The sequence below is a fragment of the Cherax quadricarinatus genome, chromosome 2 (assembly GCF_038502225.1).
Source record: "Cherax quadricarinatus isolate ZL_2023a chromosome 2, ASM3850222v1, whole genome shotgun sequence".
NCBI lineage: Eukaryota > Metazoa > Arthropoda > Malacostraca > Decapoda > Parastacidae > Cherax > Cherax quadricarinatus.
The window spans coordinates 79,540,041-79,565,436 of NC_091293.1; the positions used below are offsets into that span (position 1 = coordinate 79,540,041).

General features: G+C 42.0%; 1 protein-coding gene across 1 annotated transcript in view; it reads right to left on the bottom strand.

Annotated features, from left to right (window-relative positions):
- Mdh1 (malate dehydrogenase 1) overlaps positions 1-25,396 on the bottom strand; it is a 98,358-nt gene that overhangs the window by 48,713 nt on the left and 24,249 nt on the right. The window contains exon 4 of the mRNA XM_070089204.1: positions 18,112-18,267. Coding sequence (XP_069945305.1) covers positions 18,112-18,267 — 156 coding nt within the window. The remainder of the gene's footprint in view (positions 1-18,111; positions 18,268-25,396) is intronic.

Here is a 25,396-nt window from a genome sequence, read left to right on the forward strand (position 1 = left end):
CTAGAGCCAGAAGTGAGGTATAGTTGGAGGTGAGGTCACAGCAAGGAGATCACACTGGTGGAAACAGATAACACAGCTGTTAGTAGCATAGTTGTAGGAAACATTCCCTGCATTAAGGGCAAAGCAGCACATTACAGGCTCATACAGCACCTGGGTAATGAGAGGTTAACTACTCTCAGTTAGGATTCAACAAAGGCATCACACACATCAGGAAAAGAAAGGAATGTAACATAAAACTTTCCACCTAATGCCCTTAAGACACAAATAGCCCACACAGAGGAGAATGAAACTTGCGACAATATTTCTGTCCAACTTGGACCATTAACTAGTCGTCACAAGTTTCAGTCTCCTATGTGGGGGTTATATGTGTATTACTCCAGTCATGGTATTGTGTCTGTTTTATTCTTTAACCCTTTCATTGTCCAGATCCCTGATCTGAAACTTGTCCACAGCATCCAAGAATTTAAAAAAAAAAATCCCTATGAAATGGTAGAGAAGCTTTTTCTAGGGTTAATAAAACAAAGTACAAAATTTGATCGACATTTGATGAAATTATGCTTTCACCAATTTTGCCTCATCAGCTATATTTACACATCGGCAATTTTGCCCATTTGAGTCCTATATGAGGCCAATTACATTGTTCCGGTAGATCAAATTCTTAGTCGTTTCGTTAGTACGCCTTCCATTTTATCGAGTGAGCACATGAAACCACCCAATCAACTATTTAAACTGCCCAATAAAGTGATCAGAAAATGGTAACTTGGCATTTTCACACAAATTTCAAAATACAGTGGACCCCCAGTTACTGGCCGTAATCCATTCCAGAAGGTTGGCCTAAATCTGAAAAGGCTGAAAACGGAAGTAATATTTCCCGTAAGAATTAATGTAAATACAATTAATCCGTTCCAGACACCCAAAAATATTAACAAAAAAATAATTTTTTTTCAATTAATTATAGTTTTACAGAAAACAATGAGGAAAAATATAAAAAATAAATTTTAATGACAAATGAACATTACATACTTTTATTGAAGACTCTTGTTGGCGTATTGAAGAAAGCGAGGAGGGGAGATGGAGTTGCGAATCCCCCTCCATAAAGACTTCAGATATCAAAACCCTCTCTAGAGTTACGTCCTTTCTGTGTCATTTACTGCCACAGTACATTCATTACTTAAAATATTTTTAGTCTTTATGTAGGGCCAGAGGCGAGTAGTATTTATTTGTAGGAAGTCAGTACAGTGGACCCCCGGTTCACGATATTAATCTGTTCCTGAGAGTTCATCGTAAACCAAAATTATCAGAAAGCGAATCAATTTTCCCCATAAGAAATAATGGAAATCAAATTAATCCGTGCAAGACACCCAAAAGTATAAAAAAAAAAACTTTTACCACATGATATATTAAGTTTAATGCAATTTAATAATTACAATAACAATAATAACAATAGAATAATTACAATAGAATAATTGACACTTACCTTTAATGAAGACCTGGTGGTGATTGATGGGATGGGAGGAGGGGAGAGTGTCGAAGTTTTTAATGTTTAGAAGGGGAATCCTCTTCCATTAGGACTTGAGGTAGCAAGTCCTTTTCCGGGGTTTTATTTATTTACAGTGGACCCTCGCCTAACGATGGCATCGCATAACGTTAAATCCGCCTTGCGATACATTTTAACACAAAAATTTTGCCTCGCCTAGCGCTAAAAAACTCGCTCAACGCGATTCGTCCGAGACGCGTCCACGTGCGGCCTGAGCCAGCCTCACTTGTTCCGTGGGTGGCAGTGTTTACAAGCCAGCCTCCGCGGTCACATCCAAGCACACAATCGGAATATTTCGTATTATCACAGCGTTTTTAGCGATTTCACCTGCAAAATAAGTGACCATGGGCCCCAAGAAAGCTTCTAGTGCCAACCCTACAGGAATAAGGGTGAGAATTACTATGGATATGAAGAAAGAGATCATTGCTAAATATGAAAATGGAGTGCGTGTCTCCGAGCTGGCCAGGTTGTATAGTAAACCCCAATCAACCATTGCTACTATTGTGGCCAAGAAAACGGCAATCAAGGAAGCTGTTCTTGCCAAAGGTGCAACTTTGTTTTCGAAACAGAGATCGCAAGTGACAGAAGATGTTGAGAGACTGTTATTGGTGTGGATAAACGAAAAACAGATAGCAGGAGATAGCATCTCTCAAGCGATCATATGTGAAAAGGCTAGGCAGTTGCACGAGGATTTAATTAGAAAAATGCCTGCAACTAGTGGTGATGTGAGTGAATTTAAGGCCAGCAAAGGTTGGTTTGATAGATTTAAGAATCGTAGTGGCATACATAGTGTGATAAGGCATGGTGAGACTGCCAGTTCGAACCACAAAGCAGCTGAAAAATATGTGCATGAATTCAAGGATTGCATAGACAGTGAAGGACTGAAACCTGAACAAGTGTTTAATTGTGACGAAACAGGCCTGTTTTGGAAGAAAATTCAAAGCAGGACCTACATTACTGAGGAGGAAAAGGCACTCCCAGGACATAAGCCTATGAAAGACAGGCTTACTCTGTTGATGTGTGCCAATGCTAGTGGTGATTGCAAAGTGAAGCCTTTATTGGTGTATCACTCTGAAACTCCCAGACCGTTCAGGCAAAAGAATATCCTCAAGGCTAATTTGTGTGTGCTGTGGAGGGCAAACAGCAAGACATGGGTCACTAGGGACTTTTTCTATGACTGGTTACACCATGCATTTGCCCCCAATATGAAAAATTACCTAATTGAAAAGAAATTTGACCTTAAGTGCCTCCTGGTATTAGACAATGCTCCAGGTCATCCTTCAGACGTGGCAGAATGACTTTCTGCAGACATGAGCTTCATTAACATCAAGTTTTTGCCTCCTAATACAACTACTCTCCTGCAGCCCATGGACCAGCAGGTCATTGCAAACTTCAAAAAACTGTATACAAAAGCTCTGTTTGAAAGGTGCTTTGTAGTGACCTCAGAAACTCAATTGACTAAGAGAGTTTTGGAGAGATCACTTTAATATCCTCAATTGTGTAAACCTTATATGTAAGGCTTGGGAGGGAGTGACTAAGAGGACTTTGAACTCTGCTTGGAAGAAACTGTGGCCAGAATGTGTAGACAAAAGGGATTTTGAAGGATTTGAGGCTAACCCTGAGAAGCGTATGCCAGTTGAGGAATCAATTGTGGCATCGGGGAAGTCCTTGGGATTGAAGGTTAGTGGGGAGGATGTGGAAGAGTTGGTGGAGGAGGACAATGAAGAACTAACCACTGATGAGCTGCTAGATCATCTTCATCAGCATGAGGCCACACCTGAGGAAACTGCTTCAGAGGAGGGGAGAGAGAAATTGAAGAAGTTGTCTACTTCAAAGATTAAGGAAATATGTGCAAAGTGGCTTGAAGTGCAAACCTTTATGGATGAAAATCACCCTCACACAGCTATTGCAAGCTGTGCTGGTGACTATTACACTGACAATGTTGTGAAACACTTTAGGAAAGTCATAAAGGAACGAGAGGTACAGGCCTCTATGGACAGATATGTTGTGCGACAGAGGTCCAGTGGCTCTCAAGCTGGTCCTAGTGGCATTAAAAGAAGAAGGGAAGTAACCCCGGAAAAGGACTTGCTACCTCAAGTCGTAATGGAAGGGGATTCCCCCTTCTAAACACTAAGACCATCCACACACACCCCTCCTCCCACCCCATCAATCATCACCAGATCTTCAATAAAGGTAAGTGTCATGTAACTGTGCATGTCTTCTTCAGTTTGTGTGTATTAAAATTAATATTTCATGTGGTAAAAAATTTTTTTTTTCATACTTTTGGGTGTCTTGCACGGATTAATTTGATTTCCATTATTTCTTATGGGGAAAATTAATTCGCCTAACGATAATTTCGCCTAACGTTGAGCTCTCAGGAATGGATTAATAGCATTAGGCGAGGGTCCACTGTATTTAATTAATTTTAACATGATACAGTGAAGTACAAAGTTATTACAGTGCAACATGCCAAAGCCCCTTGTATGCAGAGCATTATGAGCAGGCTGAAAATTAACTTAAGATTAACTAAGCAATGATATATTCAGTGATAAATACATTATTGTAAACAGATAACAATTTAGCACAAATGAGTATTACAAAGACAGGTCATATGGTCATTTACTGTGTTGCTGAGCACAACATATCTGTCCATAGAGGCCTGTACCTCTCGTTCCTTTATGACTTTCCTAAAGTGTTTCACAACATTGTCAATGTACAGGTTGCCAACACGGTTTGCAGTAGCTGTGTCAGGGTGATTTTCATCAAAAAAAGGTTTGCACTTCAAGCCACTTTGCACACATTTCCTTAATTTCAATAGTCATTAGCACCCTTGGTCTCGATGGGCTGGCACTAGAAGCTTTCTTGGGGCCCATGGTGATTTATTTTGCAGAAACAAGCACCAAAAACAGTGATAATATGGATAATACAGAATGTACCGAATGTATCCTTAGATGTGCGCACACTAGCTGGCTTGTAAACACTGGACACATCTCGTACAAATCGTATCGCACACCGGGTTTTGTAACGAGAACCGAGGCAAATTTTTTGCAAAATAATGCTTCGGATACCGGATTTATTGGATACCGATGGCTTCGCGAACCGGGGGTCCACTGTATAGGCAGCGGTATAAGTAGGTGCACACATGTAGCCCCCCCTGGGCTATACTACACAGCTATATTATTACATTGACATACCATGTTCACCGAATTTAATCGTTTCTAACAACTACCTTTATGTACCATCATAAACAATGGGAAAAGTAATGAATAATTCATGCCGAGAATTGTAAACAAATGCATATGAAGGGCGGTGACTGGGGCAGATGCCAGATTCACAGTTTTCTCTAACGCTCGACCAGAGAAAATGTAATGTTTTCCCTCCACCCAACTCGCCACTCGATAGCATATAAACATTTCATGTTTATATGGTATGTTTATATGGTATAAGCTATGTAACGTTTTTCTTATATAATTGAAGAAAATATCATAGATTAATGAAAATGTTTATATTAACCTAAAATAAGACATTTAATGTGCTCAAGAGTGATTATTATTAAACACGCATATAAACATTGCATGTTTTTATATACTGTGTAACATGTTCCTTATATAATTTTGAAGAAAATATCATACAGTGGACCCTCGGTTATCGGCAGTAATCTGTTCCAGAAGGTTGGTCTAAAACCGAAATGGCTGAAAACCGAAATATTTCCCATAAGAAATAATGTAAATACAGTGGACCCCCGCATACCATTGGCATCACATAACGTTAAATCCGCATACCGATACATTTTATCGCTAAGATTTTGCCTCACATACCGCTAAAAAACCCGCTCAACACTATTCGTCCGAGACGCGTCTAATGTGCGGCCTGAGCCAGCCTCACATGTTCCGCCTGTGGCATTGTTTACAAGCCAGCCTCCGCGGTAACATCCAATCATACAATCGTAACATTTCGTATTATTACAGCGTTTTTGGTGATTTTATCTGCAAAATAAGTGACCATGGGCCCCAAGAAAGCTTCTAGTGCCAATCCTGTGGTAAAAAGGGTGAGAAATATTATCGAAATACTGTGGTACCATGGTCAACTGCTGATGCTGCTGCTGCTGTAGCACTGTCAGCTGCTGCTGCTGTAGCACCGTCAGCTGCTGCTGCTGCTGTACCAACGTCAGCTGCTGCTGCTGCTGTAGTACCGTCAGCTGCTGCTGCTGTAGTACCGTCTGCTGCTGCTGCTGTAGTACCGTCTGCTGCTGCTGCTGTAGCATCGTCTGCTGCTGCTGTAGCACTGTCAGCTGCTGCTGCTGCACTGTCAGCTGCTGCTGCTGCACTGTCAGCTGCTGCTGCTGCACTGTCAGCTGCTGCTGCTGCACTGTCAGCTGCTGCTGCTGCACTGTCAGCTGCTGCTGCTGCACTGTCAGCTGCTGCTGCTGCACTGTCAGCTGCTGCTGCTGCTGCTGTAGCACTGTCAGCTGCTGCTGCTGTACCACCATCAGCTGCTGCTGCTGCTGTAGTACCATCTGCTGCTGCTGCTGTAGTACCGTCTGCTGCTGCTGCTGCTGCTGCTGCTGCTATAGTACAGTCTGCTGATGCTGCTGTAGTACTGTCTGCTGCTGCTGTAGCATCGTCTGCTGCTGCTGTAGCACTGTCAGCTGCTGCTGCACTGTCAGCTGCTGCTGCTGCTGTAGCACTGTCAGCTGCTGCTGCTGCTGTAGCACCATCAGCTGCTGCTGCTGCTGCTGCTGTACCACCGTCAGCTGCTGCTGCACCACCGTCAGCTGCTGCTGCACCACCGTCAGCTGCTGCTGCTGCTGTAGTACCGTCTGCTGCTGCTGCTGCTGCAGTACCGTCTGTTGCTGCTGTAGCATCGTCTGCTGCTGCTGCTGTAGCACTGTCAGCTGCTGCTGCTGTAGCACTGTCAGCTACTGCTGCTGCTGTAGCACTGTCAGCTGCTGCTGCTGCAGCACTGTCAGCTGCTGCTGCTGCTGCTGCTGTAGCACTGTTGTTGGTGTGGCTTATTGAGAATACCAAGAAACAATTAACCCCAGAGGGTTAGCCACCCAGGATAACCCAAAAAGGTCAGTGTCATCGAAGACTGTCTAACTTATTTCCATTGGGGTCCTTAATCTTGTCTCCCAGGATGCAACCCACACCAGTCGACTAACACCCAGGTGAACAGGGAAAAACGCCTGGAACTAGTGCTCATATTGGTGAATTTAAAGCCAGCAAAGGTTGGTTTGAGAGATTTAAGAATCGTAGTGGCATACACAGTGTGATAAGGCCTGTCCTGGAAGAAAATGCCAAACAGGACCTACAGTATTGAGGAGGAAAAGGCACTCCAAGGACAGTGTCTCATCAGTCATTGCTGCAGCTTCAATAAAGGTGTCATTTATTCTTCATTTAGTAGATTAGTACATGCACAATATATATTGTGCATGTACTACTATACTATTGTGCATGCATCCTTCTCTTTGTGTGTAGGAAAATGTATATTTCATGTGGTAAAAATTTTGTTTTCATACTTTTGGGTGTCTTGCACGGATTAATTTGATTTCCATTATTTCTTATGGGGAAAATTCATTCGCATAATGATAATTTTGCATAACAATGAGGTCTCAGGAACGGATTAATATCGTTATGCGGGGATCCACTGTACAATTAATCCGTTCCAGACACACAAAAATATTAACAAAAAAATACATTTTTTAAAGACTAATTATAGTTTCACATATACTGAGTTTAATCGTTTCTAACAACTTCCTTTGTTGTTTTTTTTTTTTTTTTCAACAAACCGGCCGTATCCCACCAAGGCAGGGTGGCCCAAAAATAAAAACTAAAGTTTCTCTTTTTAAATTTAGTAATTTATACGGGAGAAGGGGTTACTAGCCCCTTGCTCCCGGCATTTTAGTCGCCTCTTACAACACGCATGGCTTACGGAGGAAGAATTCTGTTCCACTCCCATGGAGATAAGAGGAAATAAACAACAACAAGAACTAGAAAGAAAATAGAAGAAAACCCAGAGGGAGGTGTATATATACATATATATATGCTTGTACATGCATGTGTAGTGTGACCTAAGTGTAAGTAGAAGTAGCAAGTCATACCTGAAATCTTGCATGTTTATGAGACAGAAAAAAAAGACACCAGCAATCCTACCATCATGTAAAACAATTACAGGCTTTCGTTTTACACTCACTTGGCAGGACGGTAGTACCTCGCTGGGCGGTTGCTGTCTACCAACTTACTACCTACGTACCTATGTACCATCATAAACAATGGGAAAAGTAATGAATAATTCATGCCGAGAATTGTAAACAAATGCATATGAAGGGCGGTGACTGGGGCAGATACCAGATTCACAGTTTTCTCTAACGCTCGACCAGAGAAAATGTAATGTTTTCCCTCCACCCGACTCGCCACTCGATAGCATATAAACATTTCATGTTTATATGGTATGTTTATATGGTATAAGCTATGTAACGTTTTTCTTATATAATTGAAGAAAATATCATAGATTAATGAAAATGTTTATATTAACCTAAAATAAGACATTTAATGTGCTCAAGAGTGATTATTATTAAACACGCATATAAACATTGCATGTTTTTATATACTGTGTAACATGTTCCTTATATAATTTTGAAGAAAATATACAGTGGACCCTCGGTTATCGGCAGTAATCTGTTCCAGAAGGTTGGCCTAAAACCGAAATAATATTTCCCCTAAGAAATAATGTAAATGCAATTAATCCTTTCCAGACACCCAAAAATATTAACAAAAAAAATACATTTTTTAAAGACTAATTATAGTTTCACATACACAAAACAATGATAACTAAATAAAATAAATAAATGAACATTTAAATCACTATTACATACCTTTATTGAAGACTCTTGTTGGCTTATGGAAGACAGGTGGGACAAGGTTTTGTCACTGAATATGTTGCAGATATTGCTTGTTTCAGCTTAGTCAGGGTGATATTTCTCCACAAAAGTTTGCACCTCATTCTACTTTGCACAAATGTCTTTAATCACTGAAGAAGGTACCTTCTCCCCTCTCTCTCGTCACGTGGGGTTCGAAATGTAGATTGGGTAATAACACTCACATAGGATGTTAAGTACGTATAAAGATGCATACAGCATGAAGGAGCAGGTGGATGACAGGAGACAGGCTGGATGACTGACGCAGGCTGACGAACTGGCGTACTCTCCCACAGACTGGCTTAACTGCAAATCCAGATCGACTCCTCGGAGATTGAAGCAATTAGCACACGAACTAAGCCAGGAAGCTTGAGAGTCGGCTGCTCAAACTGGCTTTGCAGGGGCGGCACCGGTTGAGATGAGTGAGGAAAGAAGCTTGCTGGAGGTGGCGGGGAGCCTGGGGGATGCCGGCACCACTCACGAACGCAGCTTAAACTCCTGATATCTGCGGAAATACCCGTAAATCCACGCCCACAACGCTGCCACAAAATTGTCACACGAGAGTTTCGAAACATGGATTGGGTAATAAACACTCGTAGGATGTTAATTACGTATATTAGACGGAATATATGGGGAGTACCCAAGCCTGACCTGCCACCTGTCCTAACGTCTCACTTAAACTGAGTCATGGGTGCCTAGAGGGTGAGCGGCATACAAATCATGCTAGGTCAGCTGTAACAGTGAATAACGGTCAGTGATTCATGTAGATAGTTGGTATGAGTCATCACTACTGACACTGGTAACTTGATCCTAGTACCTAAGAAGGACAGTACTTGGCACCCAGTGATTGACTTTAGGAAGTTAAATGCGAAAACCATTCCAGATCGCTTCCCACTTCCTGTACTTGGTGATCTTTTACATAACATTGGCGATGACAAAATCTTTTCGACCCTGGACTTGTTACAAGGGTTTTGACAAGCCCCCCTTCATGAGGACAGCCAAGAGCTAACCACATTCTTCACACCTACAGGTCATTATCACTTCCTCCGTATGACCTTTGGGTTACTATCTTCTATCACATTCTCATGGCTCATGACTAATATCTTTAGAGGCCTCATAGGTAATGCACTTATGGTGTACTTAGACGATGTAATCGTCACGTCTGAAGACAGGGACACGCACTCGAAAAGTCTTGATGTAGTACTTGGTAAGCTTGAAGAAGCCAATTTAAAGATCTTGTACTACTACTACCACCTCCTCTTCCTGCCTATATATAGCCGTCCTGCTCCACTTCTGGTTAGTGTGACTTTGTAAATGGTCCAAGTCGGACCGAAATGTCATCGTAAACTTCTCTCTTTTATGTGCGGGTTATTTGTGTATCGTTCCAGTCACAGTATTGTACCTTTTTTTGTTATTTAAAGATCAAACTGTCTAAATGTCAATTTTTCAGATCAGAAATCAAGTTTCTTGGTCACAGTCACTCCTAGAGGTGTTATGGCTGACCAAAGTAAAGTAACTACAGTACTAAATTTTCCATCTCCCAAAACTGCTGATGCTGTAAGATCCTTTGTGGGCTTAGCAGGTTTTTATAGATCTTTCATTGCCAATTTTTCTTCCTTAGCAGCTCCTCTAACTGAGTTGCTTAAGAAAGATGCTCCTTTTGTTTGGACCTTCCGTCAAGAAAGAGCATTCCAAACTCTCAAAGAAAAGCTAACATCTACTCCAATTTTGAAATTTCCAGATTTTTCTAAGCCCCTCTATCTGACAACTGATGCTAGTTCAATTGGCATAGGTGCCGTACTAGCTCAAAGACTAATGGCAAGTACAACACGGTTGCATTTGCTAGCCGAGTCCTTACGAAGGCTGAACGTAATTATACAGTAACTGAGCAAGAAGCGTTAACAATAGTATGGTCTTTAAAGCACTTCCGAGACATTATTTATCAGTACTCTGTTCATGTCTTGACAGACCATGCTCTACTGATTCCTTTATTCCAGAACAAACCACCCACTGGAAGGCTAGCCAGATGGACCTTGACTATCCAAGAGTTCAATCCCACCTATGAACACTTACCTGGCAAGTCAAATGTAGTCACAGATTCTTTATCGCAACATGTTAGTATAGTAACTGCAGACCCTCCATTTACTGCCGAGGACATAAAGAATGCTCAAAGAACAGATCCCATATCATCTGGTGTGATTCAATTCCTATTCCAGGAAGATCTTATTCTTACTGTGAAACCACCAGCACCCATCAGTGACTTTGTCATGAACCGAGAATTACTGTATCGAACAGCCAAGTTGGGTACTCCTAGCAGACGGGTTTACCAGTTAGTAATTCCAGTCACTAGTGAATGTAGCCTTACAGCTAGTTCACGATGTACCAGGTGTTGCGCACCCTGTTATGGATCGTTCTGTAAAGCAAGCCAGATTGAAATACTTTTGGCCTCGTATGCCAACTGATATTTCTGAGTATGTTAAGAAATGTAGTGTCTGCATGCAACATAAAGGCAATGTTAATGGTCCTAATCCAATCCAGGTGTATCCAACTACTAGTGAACCATGGGAAAGAGTTGCGCTAGATCTTAACTAATTTCCAATGTTCCCTCCAGGGCAACAAACGTGTGTGTTATGGTAGATCATTTCACCAGATATTGTTAGTTAGTTCCTATTGCAGATAAGACTGCTGAGACAGTAGCTAAAGCATTTAAAGAACGCATTATCTGCAGGCATACAACCCCTAAGTCTCTAGTAACAGATAATGGAGGTGAATTCTGTAATGAGATTCTTGAAAAATTTGTGTACCTTGTACAAGATCTCTAAATCTACCACTTTTCCTCATCATCCTGCCAGCAATGGGTTAGCAGAACGAAATAATAAGAAAGTACTTGATGTCTTGTGAGCCATAATCAATCCCAACAGTGAAACCTGGGATGAAGTTATACCTGATGTTCAGTGTGCCATAAATTCTGCTTACAATGTTTCTATAAGTGACACTCCACATTATGCATTGCATAGAGTAGATAAGCGTTTGCCTATGAGTTGTTATATTCTAACCCAAAACCAAATTACAACCCTGGTGATTTCACAGCAACTCGTACCAGCTTAGCTCAAAGTGTTTTTAGAAGAATCCGTGAAACAGTTCATAAATCAACAGTAGAATTTGCAAGAGTCGCTAACACTTGAGCAAAGCTGTCCAAAATTACAGTAGGTTCGAGAGTTATGCTGACAAATTTTAACAAATCGTCTGCAATGCCAAAGCTTGATCAAAAGCTTGTTGGCACTTATCTAGTAGTTGAACATATCAATGGCAATAAGTATAAGGTTAGAGAAATTAATACTGGTCAGTATAAAGAATCACATTTATATCATATGAAGTTAGTATGTGATGATAATGATGTTCCAACTCAGACTAATGTGACACTGACAATCCTCCTGACTCTGTACCCTCTACCTCTGAGACTCAGTCAGACAATCAACCTGAATATCATTATTCCCTAGGTACACGACAGGTATTGAGAAATACGCAAGTATCATTTGCAACTACCAATTCAGATCTGCCTCAACCATGGCACAAGTTAGCCAATGCAACAGAGTTTGATCCTACCAGAAATGATACCCATTCTGCATTTATAAATCTCACCCTAGCAGAGTTGGGGTTAAATGTAAATAACCTGTATAGATGATTAATATAGTTTAAAATGTGTTTCTACTGTCTGCTACAATATCAACTTGTTAATATTCAAAAAATTTTGTGTGTTCACCTTCTCTCCGAATTCTGAGATTTAACGGTCTAGATTTGAGTGCACCAAGTCTGCCTCTTCTGTTAAACACTTTTCTTTCAACATATTCCTTCCTCAGAATCCATAGATCACATGAATACAGATCAATCAAATTTTTTTTATTACTTCTATTGTGTAATCCCAATATTGAGTCTCATTCTATGAATTGTGCTATAGCATACCCTGTAATGCATTACAAAACATTCCATTATAGTAAGTTACGTTAGCTTCTATTCCGATATTCTCCGTATGTATGTTATAATGTTTAATTGTTGTGTACTTTGACATTGTATAGAATCAGCCCCTAGCTGTGCACTGTGCCTCTAGTTTGCATTAGCTGTATGTTGGGACGCCATACGTTAGCATCGCCGAGCTCTCAGTAGTATCAGTTACCAGTAACCAGCTACCAGTGTCAGTAGTAATGACTCGTACCAACTGTCTGCGTGAATCACTGACCGTTATTCACTGTTACAGCTGACATAGCATGATTTATATGCCGCTCACCCTCTAGGCACCCCGACTCAGTTCAAGAGAGATGTTAGGACAGGCGGAAGGTCAGGCTTGGGTGCTCCCCATATATTCCATCTAATATATGTACTTAACGTCCTATGAGTGTTTATAACCCAATCCACATTTCGAAACTCCCACATGACACTTCCTCCTCCTCATAGAAGGGTAGTGGTGGGTGGTAGTGTCAGTCTATGTTGAGTGGTGGTAGTGGCAGTAGTGTCAGTGTTGAGTGGTGGTAGCATCAGTGCTGAGTGGTAGTGGTGGTAGTCTCAGTGTTGAGTGGTGCCAGGATGGAAGTGATTGTTGATTTGTTTTTCCTGTCTGTTTGTCTAACTCTGTCCATCTAGCTCTCTGTCTCTGCTTATCTGTCTTTCTGTCTCTGCTTATCTGTCTCTCTGCTTGTCTCTTTCTGTCTCAGAGCCACTGCATTACATCTGAGCGAGTCCTGATACATATTTACCAATCATGCTTACAAGCATGATGTAAGACATGTGTCACTAGTCTTATCTTATCACTCCACTAATGACAGTGGTGACATTTGATTAGGGTACACTGCCTTCACTTTATTTGTTTTCACTTTACACAAGTACGTCTGTCTGTCTGTCTGCGTCTGTCTAGCTCTGTCTGTGTGTCTTTTTCTGTCTGCCTGTGCATCTCAATATTTCTGTCTGCTTGTCTCAGAGTTGCTTATGAACCAACTGGTATTACACACGATCACTATCTAGAAGCACAGTATAGCACTGTCTGGATTTTTTGGGGTTATCCTAAGTAATTTACACTATGTATAATTGTATTTATATGTACCTGTGAGACAAAGATAGCCAGCTGGCCAGCCAGCCTGCCAGCCTGCCAGCCAGCCAGCCCGCCAGCCAGCCCGCCAGCCAGCCCACCAGCCAGCCCGCCCGCCAGCCAGCCCGACAGCCAGCCCGCCAGCCAGCCAGCCAGCCAGCCAGCTGGACAGCCAGCCAGCCAGTCACTCATGTTGTTTACACAAACCCATGCTCCCTTCCCTACCACCCACACTGCCGAAGAGTTAGGTATTCCTTACTGCTTGGCTTGGTGACAAAGGCGCATTGTATTACCACTCCCATAAACAATGCAATACAGGTGGTTAGATTTTTTCTTACTGCGCACACGTACCATGTACACCCATTCTATCACAGGTAGGCCTACCAGCCTTTTCCCGATTGATTTGAGGGCACTAGAATTTACACGTCTCTCCCAGAGGCACAGCCAGACTGGCTGGGGTGGTGGCGGGTGGGTTGACATGTCTCAGTATCCCATACAGCTGATAAGTGAAATAATAGTCTGAAAAACCGGCCTATAACCAAGTTGACCGATAACAGCAATGGCCAATAACCGGGGGTCAACTGTATTCCAATTTCAAAATAGGGTCTAGAATAAACAATGCAGGTATTCCTGGCACTAAAATAACATTTCTTCTGTTCACTAGTTATGTTCTCAGGCATTACATATGAATTCCATTTGAGAGAGAGAGTGAGAGCATGTGTATGTGTGAGCGTGTGTGAGCGCGTGTGTGAGCGTGTGTGAGCGTGTGTGTGCACTCACCTATTTGTACTCACCATTTGTGGTTGCAGGGGTCGAGTCTTAGCTCCTGGCCCCGCCTCTTCACCGGTTGCTACTGGGCCCTCTCTCTCCCCACTCCATGAGCTTTATCAAACCTCATCTTAAAACTGTGTATGGTTCCTGCCTCCACTACGTCATTTTCTAGGCTATTCCACTGCCTTACAACTCTATGACTGAAGAAATACTTCTTAATATCTCTCTGACTCATTTGTGTCTTCAACTTCCAATTGTGGCCTCTTGTTTGTGTGTCCCCTCCCTGGAACATCCTGTCTTTGTCCACCTTGTGTATTCCACGCAGTATTTTATATGTCGTTATCATGTCTCCCCTGACCCTCCTGTCCTCCAGTGTCGTCAGGCCGATTTCCCTTAATCTTTCTTTATAGGACATTCCCCTTAGCTCTGGAACTAACCTTGTCGCAAACCTTTGTACTTTCTCTAGTTTCTTGACGTGCTTTATCAAGTGCGGGTTCCAAACAGGTGCTGCATACTCCAGTATGGGCCTGACATACACGGTGTACAGTGTCTTGAACGATTCCTTACTAAGGTATCGGAATGCTGTTCTCAGGTTTGCCAGACGCCCATATGCTGCAGCAGTTATCTGATTGATGTGTGCTTCCGGAGACATGCTCGGTGTTATACTCACCCCAAGATCTTTCTCCTTGAGTGAGGTTTGCAGTCTTTGGCCACCTAGCCTATACTCTGTCTGTGGTCTTCTGTGCCCTTCCCCTATCTTCATGACTTTGCATTTGGCAGGATTAAATTCGAGAAGCCATTTGCTGGACCAGGTGTCCAGTCTGTCCAGGTCTCTTTAAAGTCATGCCTGGTCCTCATCAGATTTAATTCTCCTCATTAACTTCACATCATCTGCAAACAGGGACACTTCTGAGTCTAACCCTTCCATCATGTCGCTCACATATACCAAAAATAGCACTGGTCCTAGGACCGACCCCTGTGGGACCCCGCTCGTCACAGGTGCCCACTGTGATACATCATTACGTACCATGACTCATTGTTGCCTCCCTGTCAGGTATTCTCTGATCCATTGCAGTGCCCTTCCTGTTATATGCGCCTGATGCTCTAGCTTCTGCACTAATCTCTTGTGAGGAACTGTGTCAAAGGCCTTCTTGCAGTCCAAGAAGATGCAATCAACCCACCCCTCTCTCTTGTGTCTTACTTCTGTTATTTTATCATAAAACTCCAGAAGGTTTGTGACACAGGATTTGCCTCCATGAATCCGTGCTGGTTGGCATTTATACTCTTGTTCCGTTCCAGGTGCTCCACCACTCTCCTCCTGATAATCTTCTCCATAATTTTGCATACTATACACGTCAATGACAAAGGTCTATAGTTTAGTGCCTCTTTTCTGTCTCCTTTTTTAAAAATGGGAACTACATTTGCCGTCTTCCATACCTCAGGTAGTTGCCCAGTTTCCAGGGACGTGTTGAAGATTGTGGTAAGTGGCACGCACAACATATCTGCTCCCTCTCTAAGGACCCACGGGGAGATGTTGTCTGGTCCCATTGCCTTTGAGGTATCGATGTCCCTTAGCAGTTTCTTCACCTCCTCATCTGTATGTATGTCGTCCAACACTTGGTGTATTCCTTGCTGGTGTCCCCATCTGGTCTGTCCCCCCAGAGTCCTTCCTGTCTCTACTGTAAATACTTCCTTAAATCTCGTGTTGAGCTCCTCACATACCTCTTGATCGTTTCTTGTGAGTTCTCCACCTTCTTTCCTCAGCCTTATCACCTGGTCCTTGACTGTTGTCTTCCTCCTAATGTGGCTATACAGCAGTTTCGGGTCAGACTTGACTTTCGATGCTATGTCGTTTTCATACTGTCGCTGGGCCTCCCTCCTTATCGTGTGTGTGAGAGCACGTGTGTGTGAGCGCGTGTGTGTGAGCGCGTGTGAGCGCATGTGTGTGAGCGCATGTGTGTGAGCGCATGTGTGTGAGCGCATGTGTGTGAGCGTGTGTGAGTGTGAGCGTGCGTGTGTGTGTGTGTGTGTGTGAGCGTGTGTGTGTGTGTGAGCGTGTGTGTGTGTGAGCGTGTGTGTGTGAGCGTGTGTGTGAGCGTGTGTGTGAGCGTGTGTGTGAGAGCGCGCGTGAGCGCGTGCGTGAGCGCGTGTGTGAGCGCGTGCGTGAGCGCGTGTGTGAGCGCGTGCGTGCGTGTGTGTGTGTGTGTGTGTGTGTGTGTGTGTGTGTGTGTGTGTGTGTGTGTGTGTGTGTGTGTGTGTGTGTGTGTGTGTAATTAGTTCACTGTTATTCAACATTGTAATAACTGTATAAATAATATCAGCACACTTGTGATTGCATATTATACCCACCAAATGGTCGTGTATTGGATGAGTGACACGATTTGTTTACTCTTGAATATCGGCAAAAATCGAACATTTTGCTACTTTAAGCTCAATTTTAAGCTATTTTCAGTCCTGGAACCCATCAAAATCATCTCCATTTCAGTAATATATCTTCCAGTCTATCAAATGAAACCAAGAAACCGAGAATACAACCATAAAAAACCACACAAAAATACACCACAAAGTTGCTGTTTTAAACAAATAACACTTGCAGTTTTTCCTCATTATGCACTGCATGCTGCAGGATTTTTTATGTGGTGCACACTTACCACATAGACCTATTCTCTCATATCTAGGCCCAAATTTACCGCTCTCAGCTTATCTGTGTGATCTGTGTGAGCCCAGTTGATGATGTAGTACTACGGCACCAAGTGACCTCAAACCTGTAGTACCATGGCACGGACAATGAAATGGGTTAATAACCTTAAGATTTGCAACTAAATCCTTTGTCTGAAATCATACAAACAAGTTAGCAACCATACATCAAAAACAACACCCCTGATAATTTAAATGCAACTTCTCACACTGCTGCATCATTTTATCACTGGCAACAATTTACATCATCACATGGCCAGCATTGCTAAAAATCAGCATGCAACTTAACCCTTAAATGGTCCAAACGTATATATACGTTTTTTCAACATCTGAAAGCATGTTAAAAAATGCAGATCTTTTTTGTTTTACATTTGAAAACGTGTAAAAAAACTTTTATCTACATTTTTTTTGTTATACAGTATTTGAAAATATGCAAAAAAAAAGTAGATCTACTGTGGGAGCACTATGAATTTGAACGTCGATCTGTTTGGACCGTTTAAGGGTTAATACTGCATTAAGGAAAGTGAAGAGCAAAGAGGAGAAACAGAGATACATTCCAGACAACATTAAAATTAACCTTACAAGTCTTAAATTCCACAGCAAACTTACACTGCTGTCAAGCTTCTCCTTCCCTGCCTCACAATTTAGAGGTCTCTGTGCCTAATCATCGGAGAATCCAGGAAAGCTATTCTCAAAAACATGAGCAGGACATGTCCAGCATGGGTCAGTAGCACCTACCTGACATACACCAGTAACACCTATCAAGGGCTAGTAGCATCTGCATAGCATGGGCCAGTAACGCCTACCTAGCAAGGGCTAGTAGCACCTGCCTAGAATGGGCCAGTAAGCACAGCACTAGCCATTAGGCTTACATGGCCCAGTGGAACTACTGCAAGGCTCCTTCACTGAAAATTTATAAAGAATAAAATCACAATACCATAGCTGGAACAATCCACCAAAAACCTACACTTAAGAAAGGAACCTTAAAATAACATTTCAGTCATTTACGTACAATTGTCAGGCAACTTGACAGTGGTCCAGGATGGATCAAAACATCCTGATAAGGGTCCTCCACCTAAGTGTGGGTTTCAGTGAATACTTGCATCTTACCTGAGCACGATTCTGATCCAGACGGGTCATGGCCGAGAAGTTCTCGCGTGGGATGGAAGGAGCATACTTGGCACAAATTAGAGCATTGGTATTGGCAGGGTTGCCCACCACCAGCACCTTCACTGACTTCTTAGCGTACTGCTCTAACGCTGCCCCCTGCAAACATTATGCACTACAAGTGACCTCAAAATCTTATTTGTGGTTTCTACCAGTGACATTCATTATGTGGTAAGTTAACTTCAACCCATCATTATGTACTACAAGTCATATTTCATGCCATTTCAATCAAAATTTTGAAATTATTTCATGGCACCACTTCAAATTTTCCTCAGAATTTGCACACTTATAGATTTCAGTGAGTAAATGAGACTGGTTTGTGTTCCAAGTCTGTAGCTCAAACAGTTCTGGAGATACAGGTCACGAAACTGACCAAAAGATGATTTTTCACAGATCATGTGAAATTTTGAAATGAAATATCTCTGCTTGTGGGACACGACAAGCTGGAAGTGTTAGGAGAGTAATATTTTGTGAAGGGATTCAGGGAAACTAGTTAGCCAGACTTGAGTCCTGGCAGTAGGAAGTACAATGCCTGCACTTCAAAAGAGAGGTTGGAGATACAGTGGTACCTTGACTTACAAGCGCCCCAACTTACGAGTTTTCAGAGTTACGAGAAGTCACTCGGTCAATGTTTTGCTTTGAGTTGCGAGCCAAAATCCGAGTTATGAGCGAGTTTCAAATATGCCGCCATTAGTTGGCACAGCGAATGCCACATTATCCGCCCATCATCCCAGCATTTTGTGCTTTTTGTGCAGTTATTTTGCCAAATTTCTTTTTTTCTAACCATAAGTCCTAAGAAAGTAAGCGCAAAGGACAGTGCTGAGACAAGGATGATGATGTCCATTGAATTAAAGTAACAAAAAAGGCACAATACCGTGACTGGAACGATACACAAATAACCCGCAAATAAAAGAGAAGCTTACGACGACGTTTCAGTCCGACTTGGGCCATTGACAAAGTGTGACTTTGTTAATGGTCCAAGTCGGACCGAAACGTCGTCGTAAGCTTCTCTTTTATTTGCGGGTTATTTGTGTATTGAATTAAAGCATAGAAAAACACGAGAAAATCACTTTTGCTTCAGTGTTTTCCTTACGAAACAAGTGATCTAGTGCAGTTAGCCTCACAAGCACTCCATTTTCTCTTATAATAATGCCTAAGAAGGGCAAGAATGGGAAGACATGGTCAGAGCAATAATTACTTTTACCTCGGGAGTGGACACCACCACTCGTCACATAATGACATATTTCATTCATTCTAGAGTATATACACCCACCATCCGACTTACGACCAAGCTCGGTTCCGAGAAACCAGTCGTAAGTCGAAATGGTTGTAAGTCGAACTTTACTACTGAATATCAACAAAACATTTTTGTAATGACTATTTTATTGTTTTATTTTGGTATTTCATGTTTCACTTTACTTTTTATGTTGTTAGTACTGTATTTTATACTGTAAGGTTTAGGATAAACACTGTGTACAACCCAAATAGTTATTTCCCAGAAATTTGGCAAAAAAAACACAGTCGTAAGTCGAGTGGTCGTAAGTCGGATGGCAGGTGTACCACGTTTCTATGTTATTTATATTGTTTAATATGTCATATTAGATCAATTGTGATAGATAAATAAGCCATAGAGCTGATATTAGTGTTATACTGAAGTATTTTCTCCTGCCTCCCAAGAGTCAGGAATTCCGCTGGAACTGATTAATGGCATTTCAATTTATTTCAATGAGGAAAACCGATTTGATATACGAGCAAATCGAGTTACGAGTTTGGTCACAGAATGAATTAAACTCCTAAGTTAAGGTACCACTGTATTGGTTGTTCAGAGTGACATCTAAACTGTCATATCTGAGCACCTCTGCAAAGACAGTGATTATGTGTGAATGATGGAGAAAGTGTTTCTTTTTTTTGGAGTCACCCTGCCTCGGTGGGAGATGGCCGACATGTTAGAAAACACACACACACACACACACACACACACACACACACAGCACATCTCCTGAGGCACACAAGAAACCAATAACTGCTGCAGCATACTGGCACCTATATTGGAGTATGCAGCACCAGTTTGAAACCCACACCTAGCCAAACACGTATGGAAATTAGATAAAGTCTAAAGGTTTGCAACAAAACTAGTCCCAGAGCTAAAGGGCATGTCCTACAAGGAGAGGTTACGGGAAATCAACCTGATAACACTGGAGGAGAGGAGAGATAGGGGGATATGATAATGACATGGATATCTTGCTACTCCTACTTACACTTTGGTCACACTTCACAGACACGCACATGCATATATATATATATATACATACATCTAGGTTTTTCTCCTTTTTCTAAATAGCTCTTGTTCTTTTTTATTTCTTCTATTGTCCATGGGGAAGTGGAAAAGAATCTTTCCTCCGTAAGTCATGCGTGTCGTATGAGGCGACTAAAATGCCGGGAGCAATGGGCTAGTAACCCCTTCTCCTGTATACATTTACTAAAAAAGAGAAGAAAAACTTTTATAAAACTGGGATGCTTAAATGTGCGTGGATGTAGTGTGGATGACAAGAAACAGATGATTGCTGATGTTATGAATGAAAAGAAGTTGGATGTCCTGGCCCTAAGCGAAACAAAGCTGAAGGGGGTAGGAGAGTTTCAGTGGGGGGAAATAAATGGGATTAAATCTGGAGTATCTGAGAGAGTTAGAGCAAAGGAAGGGGTAGCAGTAATGTTAAATGATCAGTTATGGAAGGAGAAAAGAGAATATGAATGTGTAAATTCAAGAATTATATGGATAAAAGTAAAGGTTGGATGCGAGAAGTGGGTCATAATAAGCGTGTATGCACCTGGAGAAGAGAGGAATGCAGAGGAGAGAGAGAGATTTTGGGAGATGTTAAGTGAAAGTATAGGAGCCTTTGAACCAAGTGAGAGAGTAATTGTGGTAGGGGACCTGAATGCTAAAGTAGGAGAAACTTTTAGAGAGGGTGTGGTAGGTAAGTTTGGGGTGCCAGGTGTAAATGATAATGGGAGCCCTTTGATTGAACTTTGTATAGAAAGGGGTTTAGTTATAGGTAATACATATTTTAAGAAAAAGAGGATAAATAAGTATACAAGATATGATGTAGGGCGAAATGACAGTAGTTTGTTGGATTATGTATTGGTAGATAAAAGACTGCTGAGTAGACTTCAGGATGTACATGTTTATAGAGGGGCCACAGATATATCAGATCACTTTCTAGTTGTAGCTACACTGAGAGTAAAAGGTAGATGGGATACAAGGAGAATAGAAGCATCAGGGAAGAGAGAGGTGAAGGTTTATAAACTAAAAGAGGAGGCAGTTAGGGTAAGATATAAACAGCTATTGGAGGATAGATGGGCTAATGAGAGCATAGGCAATGGGGTCGAAGAGGTATGGGGTAGGATTAAAAATGTAGTGTTAGAGTGTTCAGCAGAAGTTTGTGGTTACAGGAAAGTGGGTGCAGGAGGGAAAAGGAGCGATTGGTGGAATGATGATGTAAAGAGAGTAGTAAGGGAGAAAAAGTTAGCATATGAGAAGTTTTTACAAAGTAGAAGTGATGCAAGGAGGGAAGAGTATATGGAGAAAAAGAGAGAGGTTAAGAGAGTGGTGAAGCAATGTAAAAAGAGAGCAAATGAGAGAGTGGGTGAGATGTTATCAACAAATTTTGTTGAAAATAAGAAAAAGTTTTGGAGTGAGATTAACAAGTTAAGAAAGCCTAGAGAACAAATGGATTTGTCAGTTAAAAATAGGAGAGGAGAGTTATTAAATGGAGAGTTAGAGGTATTGGGAAGATGGAGGGAATATTTTGAGGAATTGTTAAATGTTGATGAAGATAGGGAAGCTGTGATTTCGTGTATAGGGCAAGGAGGAATAACATCTTGTAGGAGTGAGGAAGAGCCAGTTTTGAGTGTGGGGGAAGTTCGTGAGGCAGTAGGTAAAATGAAAGGGGGTAAGGCAGCCGGGATTGATGGGATAAAGATAGAAATGTTAAAAGCAGGTGGGGATATAGTTTTGGAGTGGTTGGTGCAATTATTTAATAAATGTATGGAAGAGGGTAAGGTACCTAGGGATTGGCAGAGAGCATGCATAGTTCCTTTGTATAAAGGCAAAGGGGATAAAAGAGAGTGCAAAAATTATAGGGGGATAAGTCTGTTGAGTGTACCTGGTAAAGTGTATGGTAGAGTTATAATTGAAAGAATTAAGAGTAAGACGGAGAATAGGATAGCAGGTGAACAAGGAGGCTTTAGGAAAGGTAGGGGGTGTGTGGACCAGGTGTTTACAGTGAAACATATAAGTGAACAGTATTTAGATAAGGCTAAAGAGGTCTTTGTGGCATTTATGGATTTGGAAAAGGCGTATGACAGGGTGGATAGGGGGGCAATGTGGCAGATGTTGCAAGTGTATGGTGTAGGAGGTAGGTTACTGAAAGCAGTGAAGAGTTTTTATGAGGATAGTGAGGCTCAAGTTAGAGTATGTAGGAAAGAGGGAAATTTTTTCCCAGTAAAAGTAGGCCTTAGACAAGGATGTGTGATGTCACCGTGGTTGTTTAATATATTTATAGATGGGGTTGTAAGAGAAGTAAATGCGAGGGTCTTGGCAAGAGGCGTGGAGTTAAAAGATAAAGAATCACACACAAAGTGGGAGTTGTCACAGCTGCTCTTTGCTGATGACACTGTGCTCTTGGGAGATTCTGAAGAGAAGTTGCAGAGATTGGTGGATGAATTTGGTAGGGTGTGCAAAAGAAGAAAATTAAAGGTGAATACAGGAAAGAGTAAGGTTATGAGGATAACAAAAAGATTAGGTGATGAAAGATTGAATATCAGATTGGAGGGAGAGTATGGAGGAGGTGAACGTATTCAGATATTTGGGAGTGGACGTGTCAGCGGATGGGTCTATGAAAGATGAGGTGAATCATAGAATTGATGAGGGAAAAAGAGTGAGTGGTGCACTTAGGAGTCTGTGGAGACGAAGAACTTTGTCCTTGGAGGCAAAGAGGGGAATGTATGAGAGTATAGTTTTACCAACGCTCTTATATGGGTGTGAAGCGTGGGTGATGAATGTTGCAGCGAGGAGAAGGCTGGAGGCAGTGGAGATGTCATGTCTGAGGGCAATGTGTGGTGTGAATATAATGCAGAGAATTCGTAGTTTGGAAGTTAGGAGGAGGTGCGGGATTACCAAAACTGTTGTCCAGAGGGCTGAGGAAGGGTTGTTGAGGTGGTTCGGACATGTAGAGAGAATGGAGCGAAACAGAATGACTTCAAGAGTGTATCAGTCTGTAGTGGAAGGAAGGCGGGGTAGGCGTCGGCCTAGGAAAGGTTGGAGGGAGGGGGTAAAGGAGGTTTTGTGTGCGAGGGGCTTGGACTTCCAGCAGGCATGCATGAGCGTGTTTGATAGGAGTGAATGGAGACAAATGGTTTTTAATACTTGACGTGCTGTTGGAGTGTGAGCAAAGTAACATTTATGAAGGGATTCAGGGAAACCGGCAGGCCGGACTTGAGTCCTGGAGATGGGAAGTACAGTGCCTGCACTCTGAAGGAGGGGTGTTAATGTTGCAGTTTAAAAACTGTAGTGTAAAGCACCCTTCTGGCAAGACAGTGATGGAGTGAATGATGGTGAAAGTTTTTCTTTTTCGGGCCACCCTGCCTTGGTGGGAATCGGCCAGTGTGATAATAAAAAAAAAATATAAAATACTGAGAGGAATCGACAAGGTGGACAGAGACGGATGTTCCAGAGATGGGAAACAGCAACAAGGGGTCACAGTTGGAAGTCAAAGATTCAGATGAATCACAGGGATGTTAGGAAGTATTTCTTCAGTCACAGAGTTGTCAGAAGTGGAACAGTCTGGGAAGTGATGTAGTGGAAGCAGGATCCATACGTAGCTTTAAGAAGAGGTATGATGTAGCTCAAGGAGCAGGAAGTATGATCTAGTAGCAACTAGTGAAGAGGTGGGGCCAGGAGCTGTGAATTGACCCCTGGAACCACAACCAGGTGGGTACACATATACACTAGACCTTTAATGTCTGTTGATTATTAATCAGCTTTGATGTCAGTACTTTAACTAAATAATAAAAATGTTTCTGTTCAGTTCATAAGAATTACTGTGAGTAGAGGGTGTCTTTTTCGAACTAGTATAGAACTGAATTGTTTGACCAGTTGTGTAAAATATGACAATGCTTCAGTGCACAGTTGATCTTATATATAAATAGACCAGGTGTTCTTTGATGAGAATTTACATCAATTAACCCAACTTTCACTTGTCCAACAGATAAATATAGCTTCAAGCTTTAGTGTAAACACTATTGGACAATATTGCTATGACCCCTAAGAATGGTACAAGAAAAAATCTCTAAAGTACATTCACCCAATATCTAAGAATTTGATAGAAAACCCACATTTCAATTTGACCATACACTATAAAGTGAGCTGGGCATATAGGAAATGTTAGCAAAATATACACCCATAGAGTCCACCACTTTCAGCAGCCATTCAGAAGATGAATCCAGAGCTGACCAATAGGATCCATGAAAGGCTTCTGCACTGCAGTGTATGATGATCAGTGGTATCTTGCCTGTATCCTACAGGTGAAGCCAGAGTGATGAAATCTTACAGAGGTCCCCACAGACCCCCACACTCATTTGTGTATCCTCAGAAACCAGATGACCTTCTTATTGATGTCAGTGATGTAATACAGACTGTGATCCCATATACCATCACTGGTAGGACATACACTTTGATGGAATCTGAAATGATGAAGGCTACAACTATTCTTAAAAAATGCTCAACTCATGTTGTTCCTAATTATGTAAAATTATGTAGGCTAATGTTGGGCTGTCACAAATTACAAGTACTATTAACCCTTTCAGGGTCCGTCCCGTAGATCTACGGCTGGTCGGTGAGTGTCCAAACCGTAGATCTATGCCAAAATTCTAGCGCCGTCAAATTTAGCGCGAAAGCGCTCATAGGCCTACATATGAGAGAATGGGTCTGCGCGGTGGGTGTGCGCCATAAACAAAAAATCTAGGCGCCTGCATAGCATTGTCGGAACGCCGGCTCAGTCACCCTTGTTCACCATGTCTCGTCGCAAGTCAGCTCTGACTCCCCGGAAAATTGGGACTCTCCTCTTCCTGTCTGATAGTTCTGACACTGATGGAAGTGGAAATGAAGACGAATTCTACGGCTTTGATGAGTTAGTGACCGAAAATAATGACCAGGATATCGATAATAGTG